We start from the raw sequence: 16,679 nt of genomic DNA on the forward strand, positions 1-16,679 counted from the left end.
CAAACATGCCCTGTAAATAAGCAATAGTTCTTCGCTGAAAATTTACTACGCCAATTACTCCCCCCAAAATGAAGACCTAGAATTTTAGATAATATTTTAATCCAGATTGGTAATAAGCAGTGAAGCAGGGGAAAAAAAAAATACTGGCTAACTCAGCATAACTACCCCAGATATCAGCCACTGATGAATGGCTATTTTCCACAAGTTTTGTGATAATGAAGTGAGAATTGAGAGACTTCAATATTTGTTTACCACATAGGTCTCAAGGCCATTTTTAGAAATACAGATTGTGAACTGAGTTATCTGACAGGTTCCCTTAAAAGCATGGCACAGTACCTCTCTTGTTTCATTGAGGAACTTAAGAGAATCATCACTTTTCAAATTTTAGGGGCATTATTTGTAACTCCCCCTGCTAATATTGAGGAAAAGTACCATAGCACTTTTCTTAAATATACAACCATTTAAATTTATTTATTATGCTGTATTCTGCAAAAGTTATTAAAATAACACTCATCTGTTTTTAAAAACGCAAGAGACAAGTATCCATTAATAGCACCTTTTACAGCTGGAGGGACAACACAGCAGGGCATAAGCCAGAAGATCCTCATAGAGAAGCTGTTGATGTACGGGCTGGATGGACAGGGAGGTAGACTGAAAAGTGGCTGAATGGCTGGGTCCAGAGGGTGGTGATCAGTGGCACAGTCTAGCTGGAGGCCAGTAACTAACAGCGTACCCTACGGGTCAATACTGCAGCCAGCCCTGGTTAACATCTTCATGAAAGATCTGGATGATGGGGTAGAGTGTACCGTCAGGAAGTCTGCTAATGACACAAAACTGGGAGGAGTGGCAGAGGCACCAGAGGGTTGTGTTGCCATCCAGAGAAACGTCAACAGGCTGGAGAAATGGGCTGACAGGAACCTCATGCAGCTGAACAAGAAGTGTGAAGTCCTGCACCTGGGGAGGAACAACCCCAGGCACCAGTACATGCTGGGGGTCACCCAGCTGGAAAGCAGCTTGGCACAAAAGGACTTGGTCCTGACTGACACCAAGTTGAACATGAGCCAGCAACATGCCTTTGCAGCAAAAAAGGTGAATGGTATCTTCAGCTTCATTAGACAAAGTATTGCCAGCAGAGGTCAAGGCAGGTCCCCTCTACTCAGCACTGATGAGGTCACACCTAGAGAAGTGTCCAGTTCTCAGTTCCTCAGCACAAGAGACATGGACATACTGGAGAGAGTCCAATGAAGGGCCACAAAGATGATGAAGGGCCTGGAGCATCTCTCATACGAGAGGAAAGGCTGAAATAGTTGGGACTGACTAGCCTAGAGAAGGCTCAGGGGGGATCTAATCAATGGAGATAGATTCCTGAACGGAGCGTATAAAGAAGATGGAGCCAGGCTATTTCCAGTGGTGCCCTGTGACAGGACAAGAGGCAATGTGCACAAACTGAAACACAGGAGGCTCCATCGGAACATCAGGAAATATTTTCTTACTGTGAGGGTGACTGAACACTGACACAGGTTGTCCAGAGAGGTTGTGGAGTCTCCATCCTTGGCGATATTCAAAAGCCATCTGGACATGGTCCTGGGCAACTTGTTCTAGGTGTTGGGGGGGTTGGACCAGATGACCTCCAGAGGTCTGTTCCAACCTCAACCATTCTATGACTGTATACTAGCCTGAATACTGGCTTTGCTCTCCATTAAACTAAAACAAATTCCCCCTTTCAGATCAGACTTTAGACAAACATCCTCCTAGAGAAGACCTGTTCATTAGAGATTGAAGTATCTCGACAGCTACATTTTTAAAAAAGTGGGTTTTTTTGGTTTTGGGGGTTTTCTGGGGTTTTGTGTGTAAAAAAAATAAATCAGTAAGAGGATTAAAGGATGTGTATCTAATATTTTAACAAGCACAATTCCATATAAGCAGGTTATGTGGAATAATACAGAGAAAAGCAATATTTAAGAAACTAATACTGTTAATATAGTATATTCTAATACATCTTTCCTACATGGTGCAGCTAAATCATCCAACAAGGAATATTATTGTTTTTCACAAAGATTCTGCAAACCTCAATCAAATGATCTAAAATTCTGTAAAATACATGCTTGTTCCTTAACTTCAATTTCCGTCAGTAGTTTTATAGATCCCTTGGGTCAGACAGAGCAGAAACAGATGGTGCTCTGGAGAACTTTACAGTGCATTATCTACAGTACCACAATAAATTAAAAAGTTCTGCAGATACTGAACTTTTGCTTTTAATCTCAATTTCATACTTCTTATTCCAGTAAGTGTTATAATTTTAAGCTGATAGGTGTATAAAAAGACGCCTGACTCAGAGCACATAACAGTAACAAACCCAAGAGAGTGAGGAGTTGTACTAGTGTGAAGTATACAACAGGTTGGTTTATTTTTCCCCCCTCCCCAATTACAGGTTTTCAACTCAAAGCACAACCATATTTGTTCAAGAAAGAGATAACAATACCAGCTTAGAAATGTATCTACTGTATAATTTTAAAAATCAATCTGCTTTTTTTAAGTGGCATTAAAAAGAAAAGTAGCCTTTTGAATTGCAAGGATGGAAGCATTAACAGAAAGGTTCCAGCAGCTTTATAGCCTACTGACACATAAATGGTAGCTAGTCTTATTAGGTAAGTTACAGAAACTTCATTAGTTAATGCAATCACTGCAAAAGGACTACTTCGATATAAAAACATATAACAATTTAATCACAGCATCATTTATTTCTTTCAAGTGGGTATAATGCACAATATGACAAAACGTGGACAACAGGAAACTTCTGGTAATTCACTAGATCACAGATTTAAAATGCATTTTGTTCAGCATCACAGAACAGTTTTCTGTGTATTGGAGAGTCTCAAAGAAAAAAAATTACATCTACGAAGTAAATACCTCATCAAATATGAAGAGACTTGGCATTTACTTTTAGATATTCATGCAAACTTGTCCTGGTTTTGTCTGGGACAGAGTTAACTCTCTTCTTAGCAGCTGGTACAGTGCTGGGTTTTGGATTTAGTGTGAGAATGATGTTGATAACACACTGATGTTTTAGTTGTTGCTAAGTAGCACTTATCTTAAGCCAAGGACTTTTCAGTTTCCCATGCTCTGCCAGCAAGCAGGTGTGCAAGAAGCTGGGAGGGAGCAGAGCTGGGGCAGCTGACCTGAACTAGCCAAAGGGGTATTCCATACCATGGAACGTCATGCCCAGTATATGAACTGGGGGGAGTTGGCCAGGAGGGGCAGATTGCAGCTCTGGCATCGGTCAGTGGGTGGTGAGCAATTGCACTGTGCATCACTGGTTGTTTTTTTCCTTCCCCCCCCCCCCTCCTTTTTTTGTTATATTCCTTTTCATTACTATTATTATTATTATATTTCATTATTATTATTACTGTATTATATTTTACTTTAGTTATTAAACCTTTCTTATCTCAGCCCACAAGTTCTGCCTTCTTTCCTGATTCTTCTTTCCACTGGAAGCGGGGCGGGGGGAGTGAGGGAGCAGCTGCATGGTGCTTGGCTGCTGACTGGGGTTAAACCATGACAAAACTACATGTGGTTTAAAATGAGAAAATACTGTAATTTGTTTAAAAAAGTATTGAAAATATACTTCACTTACTCTCTCTGTTGAGAGAGCATAAAAGTATCAACTTCAGTTATATCAATGTAGTAGAGAAAGAGATCCATGCAGTTGATTTACTCAAAGTCTGCAATGAAAACATTCTAGTCTGTAGTGGCACCTTTTTTGAAATTAAATGGAGCTTGTTTCATGTAATGGGTCAAAACAGATGTCCTGTGCTATGACCCACTTGTCCATAACGGTGTTAAACCTAACCACAAAATCCCTACAAAGAAGTGTTTTGGTTTTTCTCTTTCTTTTTCTTGTGCATCTATACTTAAAAGCACAATCTTTACAGGTAAAATAGTAAGAAAAATAACCTGTAAAGCTGGTTGTTCAGATGCTTCCACACTAGACAGTACTGCTAGACAACAAATGCAGGAATGAACATTACTGCAGATAAACATTGTACTGTAATAAACACTATGTTACAGAGACTGCAAAGTTGTTATAAAATCACTGAAAACTTTTGAAATGTTTTCCATATTTCTCTCTCATACACTGTGCATCAAATTCCCTCCAACAGAAATCATGTTTTGCTACTACTACCAAAATCCTCCTGGTAGGAAAGGTATTTTAACACTTTGCTATAAGCAGATAAAACTTGAATTCCTAGTATTTTAGGATCTGTGTCTACGACTAGAATAATATAGTCCCTAATTCTTAGAATAAACTCAAGAAGAGAAATTTTTAAATGAATGAGTCTGAAGTACAAACAAAAATAATATGAAGGTAAATAATAACTTCAGCTTAATTAATGACAAAATACGTAAGTCTTGTTTCAGACCACTAAAAGACTCATAAAGTTGATCTGCTACAGTACCTGAACAAGCCATGGATACTATATAATTAACTACTTAGGTTATCACCCCTTTTTTTATCACATATCCTTCTTCAATTTTACATCCTATTTTTCCATTTTCTTCTGCTCCATAAATCCCATTGCTTCTCTCACATTTTTTGTCCATTTTTCCTTCTAGGCTGTGTCTGCAGAAAGACAATGGTGAACTGACAGTTTTCATCTGAACATCATCAATCAGGGAAAATGAATAAAGTTTTCTTCACTAGGGACTTTTTTATTTTAAAAACTGGAATAGAAACTGTTTTAAGGTTGACAAAATGTAACTGGTTTCTTGTTTGAATGTTGATTCTAAGGTTTTGTCAGAATTTTACTAAGGAAACATGTTTCACCTATTATCACCCAGATGCCTGTTATCAGTCTCGAACAGATATCAGCTATATAACTACCAGTTATTCATATCAGGAGAACACTTGTGCCAGGATACCTCTGCTTATGTGAGCCAGAAGCCACATTTCAACTCTTCTGGTGCACTACCTATTTGGCAACCTAGTCACCACTATTTATAGGATTTAGGAGTACTGTAACATGGAGAGCCATCTAGTTCCCACACTGTGAGGAACAGTACTGTACAGTTGGGATGAGTTGGTCCAGTGTGGAAGTAGCAATCTTGAAAGACCAGAAAACAAAGGTCTTGATGCCAGAACTGCCTCAGTATTCTCGATCAACAGGGCATTTTGGATCAAAGGGGTCCTTGTTTGGCTTTTTTGGGAAAACTCAGAGCAAAAGAGAGAGAAAGAAAAATACACTCGATTATAGTATTAGGAACATGTCAAAGAAAGGGGGGTAGTGGCACTCTGTCAGAAAGTCATCATCTTTCATTTCACTATATTTTCTTTTAGAGTACAGCATTCTACAATCTTTCCTTCTGTATTACTAACATACAGCAACACATACGTAAATGCCAACTTCAATTATCTTCTCTACAATTGGAATGATACACAAAATGATGGAAACAAAATTAGTGTAAAAAGTAGGGAAAACTTGAAAAACTATGTGACATACTTGTTTCTTTGTTCAGTAAGTTATTGGGTGATGCTTTGATACTAAAAGATGAACACAAACCAACAATTCTTATGATTTAACTTTGGGCTGCTAGCTTCAGTGCTCCAACGTAAGAGTGTTTTTTGCAGCATGAACAGACTCTTTTCATCTATTACAACTCTATTTTTTTCTTGAGGCATTATCTTGTAGCGTTCTCCATTTAAACACATTTATCAGAGGTGTTTTATAGGAATAGATGAAATATCCAAGTTTCAAAATATTTAGATGAAACCTTTCCTCTGCATCCAAGTTTTCCATCAGGTCCATATGCCTTTTCTCTCCCCTTCAAGAGCATTAGTATTTTATTTTCTTGGAACAGAACCACCAATAAGTAGCAAGAATCTTACTATTTTCATCACATTAACATGAAGAAGTTAGACTGAATCCTTATTATAGTGTTTCAGTAGGTTCTTTTCTGTCTAAAAGAAGCCATGAAAAAGATGTTTGTAGAAGACAGATATCATCATCTAGTTGGGACTGAATGGCTGGATGAATATTGTATCAAGAATACTGACTGGCAAGACTATAAACCTACTAAGGTAGAACTCTTGTTACCAGCTCTAAGGAGCTGAAAGAGAATACACACAAACTTTATAAGGATTATGGTTAGTAAAATCTCCTTATAAATCTACAGTTTATTAAAAAAGGGGCATTTTTAATGAAAACATTTGGGAAAAAAAACCCCAAAAGCCCTGAAAATCCCCTTCAGCATAATTTATCAGATCAGGCCAAGGCAAAACAGACAAAAAGCTACAGAAGTAGAGGTCAGCTTTTGACTTGTTCATTTAATTTCTGCTGAACGTATCTGGATTAAGTCTTCAAGTCTGACTTGCACATTTGAAGAAATTAGACAAGCAGTATTTGCACAGGCAAGCAGAGATGTCCATATGGATTTGTTTCTATCACACCACAATCTTTTCCACAGTTAAATTTGTGAATCTTTTAGTTCAAATACTTATGGAAGGCCTGGACTTGCTTCAGAGAAACCCAGTGAATTCTGCCCTGCCAGAGACCACCCGGGTCAGTGAGGGGACTTCCAGGAGAGCATACAAAAATCCCGCTTCCAGTCTGAGCTGCAGTATTTGTTGACAGGACTTTTAGCCACACAGAGTACACCTCAAAAAGCTAGACCAGAGCTTTTAAAATAAGCTCTTATGGTCTATGAGATGTTTAGCAGACTTTATTCTGATGTTACAGACTTCTAACTATATTCTTAGAAAGAAACCAAAACCAAAACCAACCTCACCCAACACCACCCCCCTCAAACAACTGCACGCATGTACACACATCGAAGCTACCATATACACATACATGCATAAGCAAACACACTAACAAAATAAGACTATCCGTTTCAAGTACAGATACGGTTTTATCACAACAAATAAATGAATTTGGGTTCATAAGTCAGACTACTTTGGTGTCATGTTGAATTCAAAACCCAAGAGTATTTATTTTTGTTGACAGCTACATCTCTTGATGAAGAACTATTTTCCCAAGTTCATAGGAATTACATTCCCTTCAAAAACATCTTTTTCTCACAATAACTTCAGAGACTGAACATGTACTAAGTAAAATATGCAGTCATTTCAACAGTGAAGTAGCCACCTTTATGTCATACCAAGTATAACACACCCTGCTGCTCCCACTGTGCTTATCACTATAAAAGTTCTTCTGTCTTAAAGAACAATGTATAAAGTTTTTACAAAATCTCTAAAAACAACAAATTCCAGAAACATTCTATTTCTTCTATAAAATACAGTGTATATGACGAAAAATGCTGAAGTATGATAGCTTCAATTACTTTAATTTAGAATAACAGACATAACTAATTTTGAGTCCTGGAGGCAACATGGTAATATACAAAATCTACATATATACATGGGTAAGAGATTATAATAGAGAGGAAAAACAGCAAGAAATTGTATAATTTCAAATTCATCTTTTTCTTAGGTGTCCAAGTACTTAATTCCTTGTGGTTTCCATTAAAATGTAGTAGTTATATAAATGCCTATATACTATTTTTCCCATAACTGTTTATGTAGGAGGCGAGATTTGTGGGTCTGAATTACCTCCAAGTGAGGGAGAGATATGTACCTAGATTTCCCACATCCTGCATGAATTTTTAAATTGCTGAATTATATCACAGTGGTGGAGTTAAAGGCACTCTTTTACTGGTGTAAGGCTTGATTTAGTTGATGTTTTGAGAACCATGAGAAGAATATATTTCTGAAACAAGCAGGAAGTCTCAGTTTCTGATTCCCACTGAGGATGAACACTGAACTTCTCAGCTCAGGAGGTACTGGTCATGCCCAGAAGCAGACTTTAGTGTCTCGGAAAGTAATACTAAACTTCAGATGTTTCTGGAACTGAATGGTTTTGAAAATTTGGGACTGAAGTCCCAATTAGATCAGCACAGGCAGCAATTAAGCATCTTTTATGGATTCAGTGCTATTTGCAATATTCAGAGCAGGTTTACACAAATGGGATAATCCATGAAAGGGAAACCAGTAATTACTGTCAAAAGGTTAAAGATACAGTACAATAATGCATTCCAAGCAGCACATTAATAGAAAAGGAAATGCACGCATGCCAAGCAGCTGCTCATGCAATGTTATGGCACCTCAAATTTTTTGAGGCATTTTACAGTTTCAAATACTTAGCAAATCTGTAAAACTGAAGATGAAAAAACAGCCTTAACCAATGCACTACTTGTGCTACCTCATTATAAAAAAACCCTCCAGCCAAACAAGCACTGTAATTCTGAATTCTGAATTTGGCAAGACTTCTCTTTAGAAAATTAAAACTTACTAAAGAACTGCGAAGCAGCTTACCTGTCTATTCTTCCTCACTAGACCATATGATCACAGCCTGTTAGTTGAGCTCCATTTTCACAAGAGTAAAAATTCATTCTATTTTAAATAAACATGGCTACCACATTGAAGGTATAAAAGAAGCAATTCTCTTATGCACCTCTAGTCAGCAGAAGGATCCAATAAAGATCCTGTACTAAAGACTGAAATAATATTTTTTGCACACATTCGGATATTAGTTAATATATACTTTTACCTCTCCTGACATATCAGGTGCCATAGGAATGACTGGCCACAAAGAAGAGTAGATTCCAAAGAACACTACCCAAAGTGCTATGCTGCCCCAGATAGCTATATGGCTGAACTGTTAAAACAAACAAAAAAAGAAAACAGAACAGTTATCACAGATGCATTATGACATAAAAAAAGATCTTTACTACTTAGTATTTACAATGCGATTCTGATACATTGGATGAAATTTCCGTGCCTTGTATTAATTTAACTCTGCTACTTCAGTTAGCTATTTCTTAGAGCAGAATGGTACTTTCAGCAGCAATATTACTGCATTTTAAGCCAATTTAAGTTGTTACAATCAGTTCAGAGTAATTTGATTTTTCTAGTTTAAGGATTACTTTAAGCCTTAACCCAATGTCCTCCTTTTCAATATTAAACATTATTTTTTGTATGTGGATATTCTGTCTTTCCACGCAGTAACCACAGTTTAGTTTGATACTGTGGGGAGGGCTGACAAACTGTAAGGGTGTAATATAATAAATAAGAAAAGAATACTATTATTAATCCATCATAATTTATAGAACATTTGAGAATATGGTAAAGACATTTGCTTACCAAAGTCCAATATGAGGTCTCTAATCCAGCCTTCAAACACACAGTTAGAACCACAAACTTAAAAAAGAGAGAGAGAGGATTCTTATTTAATATGGGAATCTTACTTAACATACAGAATTTACCAGTTTGGTTAAGCTTTCAGAACAGAAGAAAAAGTTTAATGATTTTCATACTTCATGTTTACTTTCACAAATGAAATAAAGGAAAGGATAATCAATCTCTTCAATTTAAATGTGATTTCCTTAATAATATTCAACAAAGTACTGTGCGTGTCAATGCACCTAGCTGTGTAATAGGATCCAAACCAAAGTTCGTAAAGCAAAAGGCAATCATTTCTATGGACCTGCAGAAGGTATGGAATAGCCCTTCCACTTTAACAGAACCTGCTCCCAAAAAAATGTAGGACTCTCAGCAGCCCCAAAGCGAAATTCTTTTAGACCACAGCTAGCTGTATTTTTCCTCTTCTTTGTAAGTGTTTGCGCTTAAATCTGAAGTTCAAGTGCCTATTTGAAATGACCACAGTAAAATGCCACTAGAAGATTTAAAGATACACCTCAGTAATGAGCTAGTAATATAACACTAAGAATTATTAACTTCCATTAATAATCGCCACTGATTTGATCTGGAAAACTCTTCTTTTGTATTAGAAGTCTTAAACATTCTCTTGCCTCCTAGAACTCTGCAAGTCTGGCTCTTATTGAGTCATTAGCTTCTTTATCGATGGTATTTTGGTTATACAGAAAGGTTCGTGAAAAGTGTAGTCCACTTCAGTAGAGATGGCAGACCCCCTAGTTATGGAGAGGATCACTACTACTTTCTACACCAAGACAGATTTAGAAGATTTAGACGCTGGGCTGAAAGCTTCCAATTGTTCAAGCTTACATTAGCCTAATTGAAAAAAAAAAAACCAAACCAACAAACAACAAAACAAAAGTTTTGTTCACTTCATTAGTACTTCGTTAGTAAATGAGTCACCTTCACCAAACCCTGAAAAGCCAAAGATTTAAATGTTGGCAGCCTAAGACCTATGTTCTGCATACAAATAACATGTTGAATAAGTCTGTTACGTCATTTTCATTCTTCCCTCTCATCTTTACTCTTTTCTTATCTTTACTCTTTTTATGGAGCAGTCTCTGAAAACATCATGTTACTGTCCTGTAGGACATGCTCCATTTTAGTTTAGCGATGAGCAGTAGTACAAAGTTTATAATCCCACAGTAAGGACTAGTTGATTCAGGAAAATTGTTTCTCTATTTCCTTTGAAATTCACACAAACAAGTTTTCTGTTTAGCAAAGAAATAGTTACTATATTTTGTAACTGACTGTGAATATGTATCACAAGTTTTGCTTTATGGCGATCTGAAGAACATGAGGCTGAAAAACTGAGTCACAAAGACTAAGCTCCAACTGTAACAGCTATAGTTTAAACTCTAGTTTGTTGGCCAGGTTGGCAGCAACGATGTGAGTTTGTCTGTGGCTGAACTTCAAGGAGCCTCAGAAGAAATTTACTTCAATCAGAAGCTGAAAATAACTGGTTAAGTATATATGACAAGTCTTTCACTATGTCTGGTGCACAGGATATAAATCCTGCCAGAAAGCTTTCACCCTAGCTATAAAGTTTAAGCTTTTAATTCTGGAATCTCCTATTTCAACTATCACTGCATTATTAAGGACAAAAAAAAAAAAACCAAACCCACAGCGCCACAATTCCATTATCTAAAACATGTGTGAAAACTAATTAGAAGAAAATTAAGGATCATGATGAGTGTTATAATTTACTTAGCCTATCCAGTCCTGGTGCTATATTTGGACAAGTGAAAAAAATGAATTATGGCGAAAAAAATACTCATCTGGTACACTTGCTTGCTACTTTTGAGTCAGTCGTAAGAAAAGAAAACATCCTTCTTTAGGATCAGATCAAGAATTCTCATTGCATAGACAAAATGTAAACACAAAACAAACACTGCAGGTCTCTATAAAAGGAGATACACACTGTGTGAATAGATATCCTCCTTGCATCTTAACTGATACCCCTAACAAAGTTACCAACTTCGCACAGCGGCTTACTCACGAACATGGGTTTTATTGCTCCCTCCTCCCCTTGATCCAAACTAACAATAGCTCACTGAATCCTACCCAGGAAACAAGAAATCAAACTGGTATTCTGTATAAAGCACTGAGCTTTTAAAAAGACCCCTCAAGAATGGTCGTACAAATATTTTTATGGCACTCTACTCCTATTTGAAATTTATGTTTGAAGAAATAATTCCAGGACATGATATGAATCGGTGCACATTCCTGACTTTCTTTGTGGATCCAAAGAAACTGTATTAATTTCTGAATCCCTTTGATACTGATTTTTGCACAAGTGATGAATGTAGACTTCCTAAAACCAGATTAAAAGCAGTGGGAAGAATGAGAAGTACCTTAGCCTTATAATTTTGATATTTCAAGACAATGACTGACAACTGTCAGTGCACATACACTTCACATGCACAGATTTTTTAAAAATCTTCAAAAAAATCCCCCCTCTCCAATTCTGAAAGTCTCTCAGAACTTCATGTGTGCTCCAGACCTCCTTGAATTCCTATGCAAGAGGAGGAATACATCAGTTGCAACCCCCATCTCTCCCCAGATTTTCAACCTGAATTGAAGGAAAATGGAGAATCTGGAAAACAAATGAAAAAGCAGGTTGTCTGGACTTATAATGGTGAAATAATGTTTTCTTGGGAAATTCTTGGCCATTCTGCAGGTTAGCAGCAAGCAATTAGTCTCTCAAGGTGGTAAAGTTTCAGCTCTCCTAGTTGAAAATTAGTTGCAGAAGGTGACAGAACAATTCCACTGTGACCTCTGTTTTAGCATTTATGGATACAGCTTGACAAACAGTAATGAGTCGCTCCAAGTTACTGTATTGAAAGTATCAGAAATTAACTAATTTCTGAAGGTGGTGGAAAATGTTGCTACAAATCTGAAAATGCAGGCTTCGATGTTTGTGACTCAGCTGATGTCACAGATGATACTCAGATGTTCTGCAGTACCGTAAGATTTCAAGACTTACCCATCAACTGATGGCTGACAATCTAAACGACAGCACTTTTTGAACACTCAGTTCCACAGGACCTACTGTAATCCAGTAAACTCTTAGTACAGCATATGTAACTTGTTTTCTCCTGGTGCCAAGCCTGGCTTTTGGAAAGAAGCGCAGAGCAGAGCGACTGGGTAGGATGAAGTTCTGAGATTGCTTCAGGAAAGAATTTCAGCTGTGATTGCAGCAGTATGTTGAATAATTAACAAGTGTACAGTGCTAACTCACTCTACAAAATGATGGCCAATACAAAGGATACTTTTAGAGCAATCAAGGAAAAGGAGATGCTATCAGAAAACTTGGCTTAGGTGCTAGAATAGGTGAAGTTATGCAACTCATGTATACATACATACATACATACAATTCATAAAATAAACATCTGCTGAACTGAACAAGGTTGCAACTTCTAAGTACAGTCAACAGTGAAACATTTGTAGTGTCCTGGTTTTGGCTGGGACAGAGTTAACTTTCTTTTTAGTAGCTGGTACAGTGCTGTGTTTTGGATTTAGTGTGAGAATGATGTTGATAACACTCTGATGTTTTAGTTGTTGCTAAGTAGCGCTTATCTTAAGCCAAGGACTTTTCAGTTTCCCATGCTCTGCCAGCAAGCAGGTGTGCAAGAAGCTGGGAGGGAGCAGAGCTGGGGCAGCTGACCTGAACTAGCCAAAGGGGTATTCCATACCATGGAACGTCATGCCCAGTATATAAACAGGGGGGAGCTGGCCGGGAGGCGCGGATCGCGGTTCGGGAATTAACTGAGCATCGGTCAGCGGGTGGTGAGCAATTGCATTGTGCATCACTGGTTTGTTTTTTTTCCTCCCCCCCCCCCCCCTTCTTTTTTGTTATATTCCTTTTCATTACTATTATTATTATATTTCATTATTACTATTGTTAGTATTATATTTTACTTTAGTTATTAAACTGTTCTTATCTCAACCCACGAGTTTTACTTTTTTTTTCCTTTGCTTTCCTCCTCCTCACCCCACTGGGAGGGGGAGGGGGAAACGGCTGCGTGGTGCTGAGTTGCTGACTGGGGTTAAACCATGACATGTAGACAGGGTGAAAACCCAGTGCAGAGTACCTCTCCCCAAGAAGAACCTGTTTCACTTAGAACAACAGGTGGTTCTGGTAGATACTCTTATGAAGTATGTATCAATATTGGGAAAAGCAGTGACATTCAGATAAATGACTGAGTTCTAACCACTGCTCGGTGTTATGAGATCATAATACAAATAGACCTGTGTTAGTTGAACTACTTCTGTCAGGACTGAGCTATGACAATGACTGTGACCTTACATCTTAATTTTATTAAGACTTGCACAGAAAACACTTACCAGGATTTTCCATCCATCCCTAATGGAGATCAGTTCATCATATGATAGATTGCATGATCATATGCAACTACTGCTGACAAAACATGCTGTGCTTGCCTTTTGCAACAGGGAAAGGGAAGTGCAGAGCAAATAAACTTCTAAGAGAATGTGTGAACAAACAATTTTTCAATGTGCCTGAAAGAACCAGTTTAGAGTCCGTGTACTGACTGGCAGAAGAAACAGTTTACTTCAACTGCCACAGCAGTAGGAAATACACAGAATGGGCTGTGGTTACTCGGCCCTTTATGCTCTTTAATCCTTCTGGTTAGCTGACCAGAAAACACTGTTCAAAATGTTCTCTCATACATAGGAGATGTCGACAGTAGCTACATTCTCAAAGGACTACAATGTATTCTAGAATACTTTCCTTTTATTTCAGTTATGATGTTTCCCTGCTCCCTAAGGAAATCGATTTTGATGTGAATTTGTATTTGTATGACAGCCCCCTTATTTTGATGGAAGAATTAATTTCTTTTTTGTATCTGCCAACAACGGGAAGTTGAAAAATTAATTAAACTCTTAACGTTGAAGAACAGAGGAGAGTAAGCACAAGGCTAATTTTACTTCTAAGAGAGATCTTGGAAAACCCTCATCTACTGGGTAACATTGATACCTAGCAAGTGAAAAACAGATATTTAGCTTCATTCATTTATTCTACGAGATAAAAGATTAAAAGAAAAAAACCCAATAATGACTAGTATCTATGAGAGTAACAGAAGATTACTGTCAGGTGTGGGTCAGGTGTAATTCTGGCAGTTTGGTTGTCTCCGAAGAGGCATCCCACAAACCTTGGTTCCATGTGGCTCTATCCCTCTTTCAAGGCCCCATGATAAATTAAGAGAGGGAGAACAGAATTGTATCAACCAGCTCCATATCCAATAACCTGGGATTTCTCCAACGCAGAAACTTACCTTAAATTAATGAGTGTGCTAATTAGGGAATTACAATTCCCATTATTTAAAAAAATAGAAAGTTTCCACTAAAGGACAGATGTATCTTCTGCATCTTTATTAAACTGCTTTGTTTTAAAAAACTGGAATTAGAATGCAAAATGCACTTAAAAGCTTCTCAAAGAGTCATTCAAGAGCCATTTCTTATTCTTAAGGCACTACAATGAATCAAGTCTTCTATGTAGAGAATTATAAATAATAATAAAACTACATCTCTTTAAGAGTTAAAAATAGAGCCAATATAGATAGTCAGCTGATAAGAGCACCAGATAGCTGTAGGAAAACTTACAGTGTATACAGTGTTACCCAGAAGCAGGTAATCTGAAGTTTTACCATTGCCGAATACAGTACCTGGAGAAGGAAAGAGTGATAAAAAGAAAAACATTTAAAAATCCACAATAGCACTATATATATATATAAAAAAAAAAAAATCTTATTTTTGGTACAAAAGACATGGTAGCACTTCCTACAGGGTACTAAGAGCAGATTTCACCTTGAACTGTATTGAACAGTAGAGAGCTATGACTTCTGTAATTTTTAGTCCATTAAAACGTTCAGTCACTTCAGGAATTACCCTAGAAACAGGAGCTTTTTGTAACATCATATACCAATATAAGTAATATTGCATTCAGTAATAATTCAATTAGAGTGACTTTTAAGATCAGAGAGACAGTATCTTACTTTCAGAAAAATATGAAATATAATAGCTATAGTGTACATTGATTGTAACATATAAGTAAACAGAAAGCTTAGAGAGTCAGATTTTCACTGATTCTGGGTATTTTTGGTATAGAAACTTATCTTTGCTCTTATCCATATTTCTGAGATTCAGTTTAAGTAAAAACATAAAACATACTCAATTTTTATTCTTGCGATGCTTGTTATTCATAACATTTTCAAAATTTACCTAACTCAAATCTGTGGATCCATATAAATACATATCCATTTTGCATGTACGGATAGACACACAGCACTGATGCAAAGAGTCAGTGCCTCAAAGAGATGTGTTTGCATAAAAATCACAGCTACTGTGGTTCTTAAGTTCAGAATTCTGAAGCAGTGCATTTATGCTTATTTAGCAGAACTTATGACTATTGCTAGAGCACGGGCTTTTCTGATCCCAGTTCTATGAAAGTTCTTGGCAGACGTGGGACAACACACTATCTACAGGGAATTCCTCATTCTCAATTAGAAGTATTGAGCTTGCTAAATTTTTACATGTTCAGTTTAGAAATGCTTTTAGCACTCACAATTGTTCATATACCGCAACTAAACCAGAACACTTACTCTGCTGTAGAGGTTCTAATCACTGGGATATTGCTTTTTACTGCCATCATATAAAGAAATATCAAAATACTGTGCATGTAGTAAGGAAGGATAAAAGTACAAGACAAAAAAAAAAAAGGAAAAATAAAACCTACTAATGCTGAGAGAGCATAAGGAAGGATGTTTTTAAAAAGCTGTGTTGGGGAAAAAAAGAATAAAGGTGTTTAGGGTTTTTTTGGGGGGTAGGTTTAAAACTCCTCTGATCGGGCTGGCCAGAGGAAGGTGACAAGCTGATAAAAATGGTCTGTAGTTGAAAACACTTATTTTTCCACTATCCTCAGCTAGCATATGGTATATTAAATGCTGCTAATTAAGTATATTTTCATATTTGTGTTGAGTGTTTTCCAGCCTTCATATCACCTTCACACATGCTTAAAATGAAATACACTTTAGTTGTGGGTGAAGAGTGCTCCTTTCTAAAAGCTTTTCAGGACCTATGAGGCCAGTTTACCACAGAAAAAAAAGTTCTATTTATTGATATTTTAGAAGAGACAACAGGTGAAAATTCACACACACACAAAGAATAAAAATACTTGCTAATAGTCCTCCTTAATCCAGCCCTCTCCCATTTCAAGATGAGGAGCTCACAATGGCTGCCTCCTTAGCTCTAGTGATACTGGTTGCATTCCCGGCACTTCCCGATTTAAATTTCTCTCTGGACAGAGTAGCATACCACAAAGGACTACAAGAGCTCTGGAAGCCTGAAAACAAAGCTGAAACCATTGCTCATTTTAAAGGTTATACAAAAA

The 16,679-nt window shown here is 37.1% G+C and overlaps 1 protein-coding gene across 1 annotated transcript in view; it reads right to left on the minus strand.

The window, feature by feature from the left end:
* Nucleotides 1-16,679, minus strand: part of ATP8A1 (ATPase phospholipid transporting 8A1) — a 125,593-nt gene that overhangs the window by 14,665 nt on the left and 94,249 nt on the right. The window contains exons 31-33 of the mRNA XM_050895569.1: nucleotides 14,894-14,955; nucleotides 9,197-9,253; nucleotides 8,604-8,711 (exon numbers count right to left, since the gene is read on the minus strand). Of these exons, the coding sequence (XP_050751526.1) occupies nucleotides 8,604-8,711; nucleotides 9,197-9,253; nucleotides 14,894-14,955 (227 nt within the window). The remainder of the gene's footprint in view (nucleotides 1-8,603; nucleotides 8,712-9,196; nucleotides 9,254-14,893; nucleotides 14,956-16,679) is intronic.

The sequence above is a fragment of the Gymnogyps californianus genome, chromosome 4 (assembly GCF_018139145.2).
Source record: "Gymnogyps californianus isolate 813 chromosome 4, ASM1813914v2, whole genome shotgun sequence".
In the NCBI taxonomy this organism is placed as follows: Eukaryota; Metazoa; Chordata; class Aves; order Accipitriformes; family Cathartidae; genus Gymnogyps; species Gymnogyps californianus.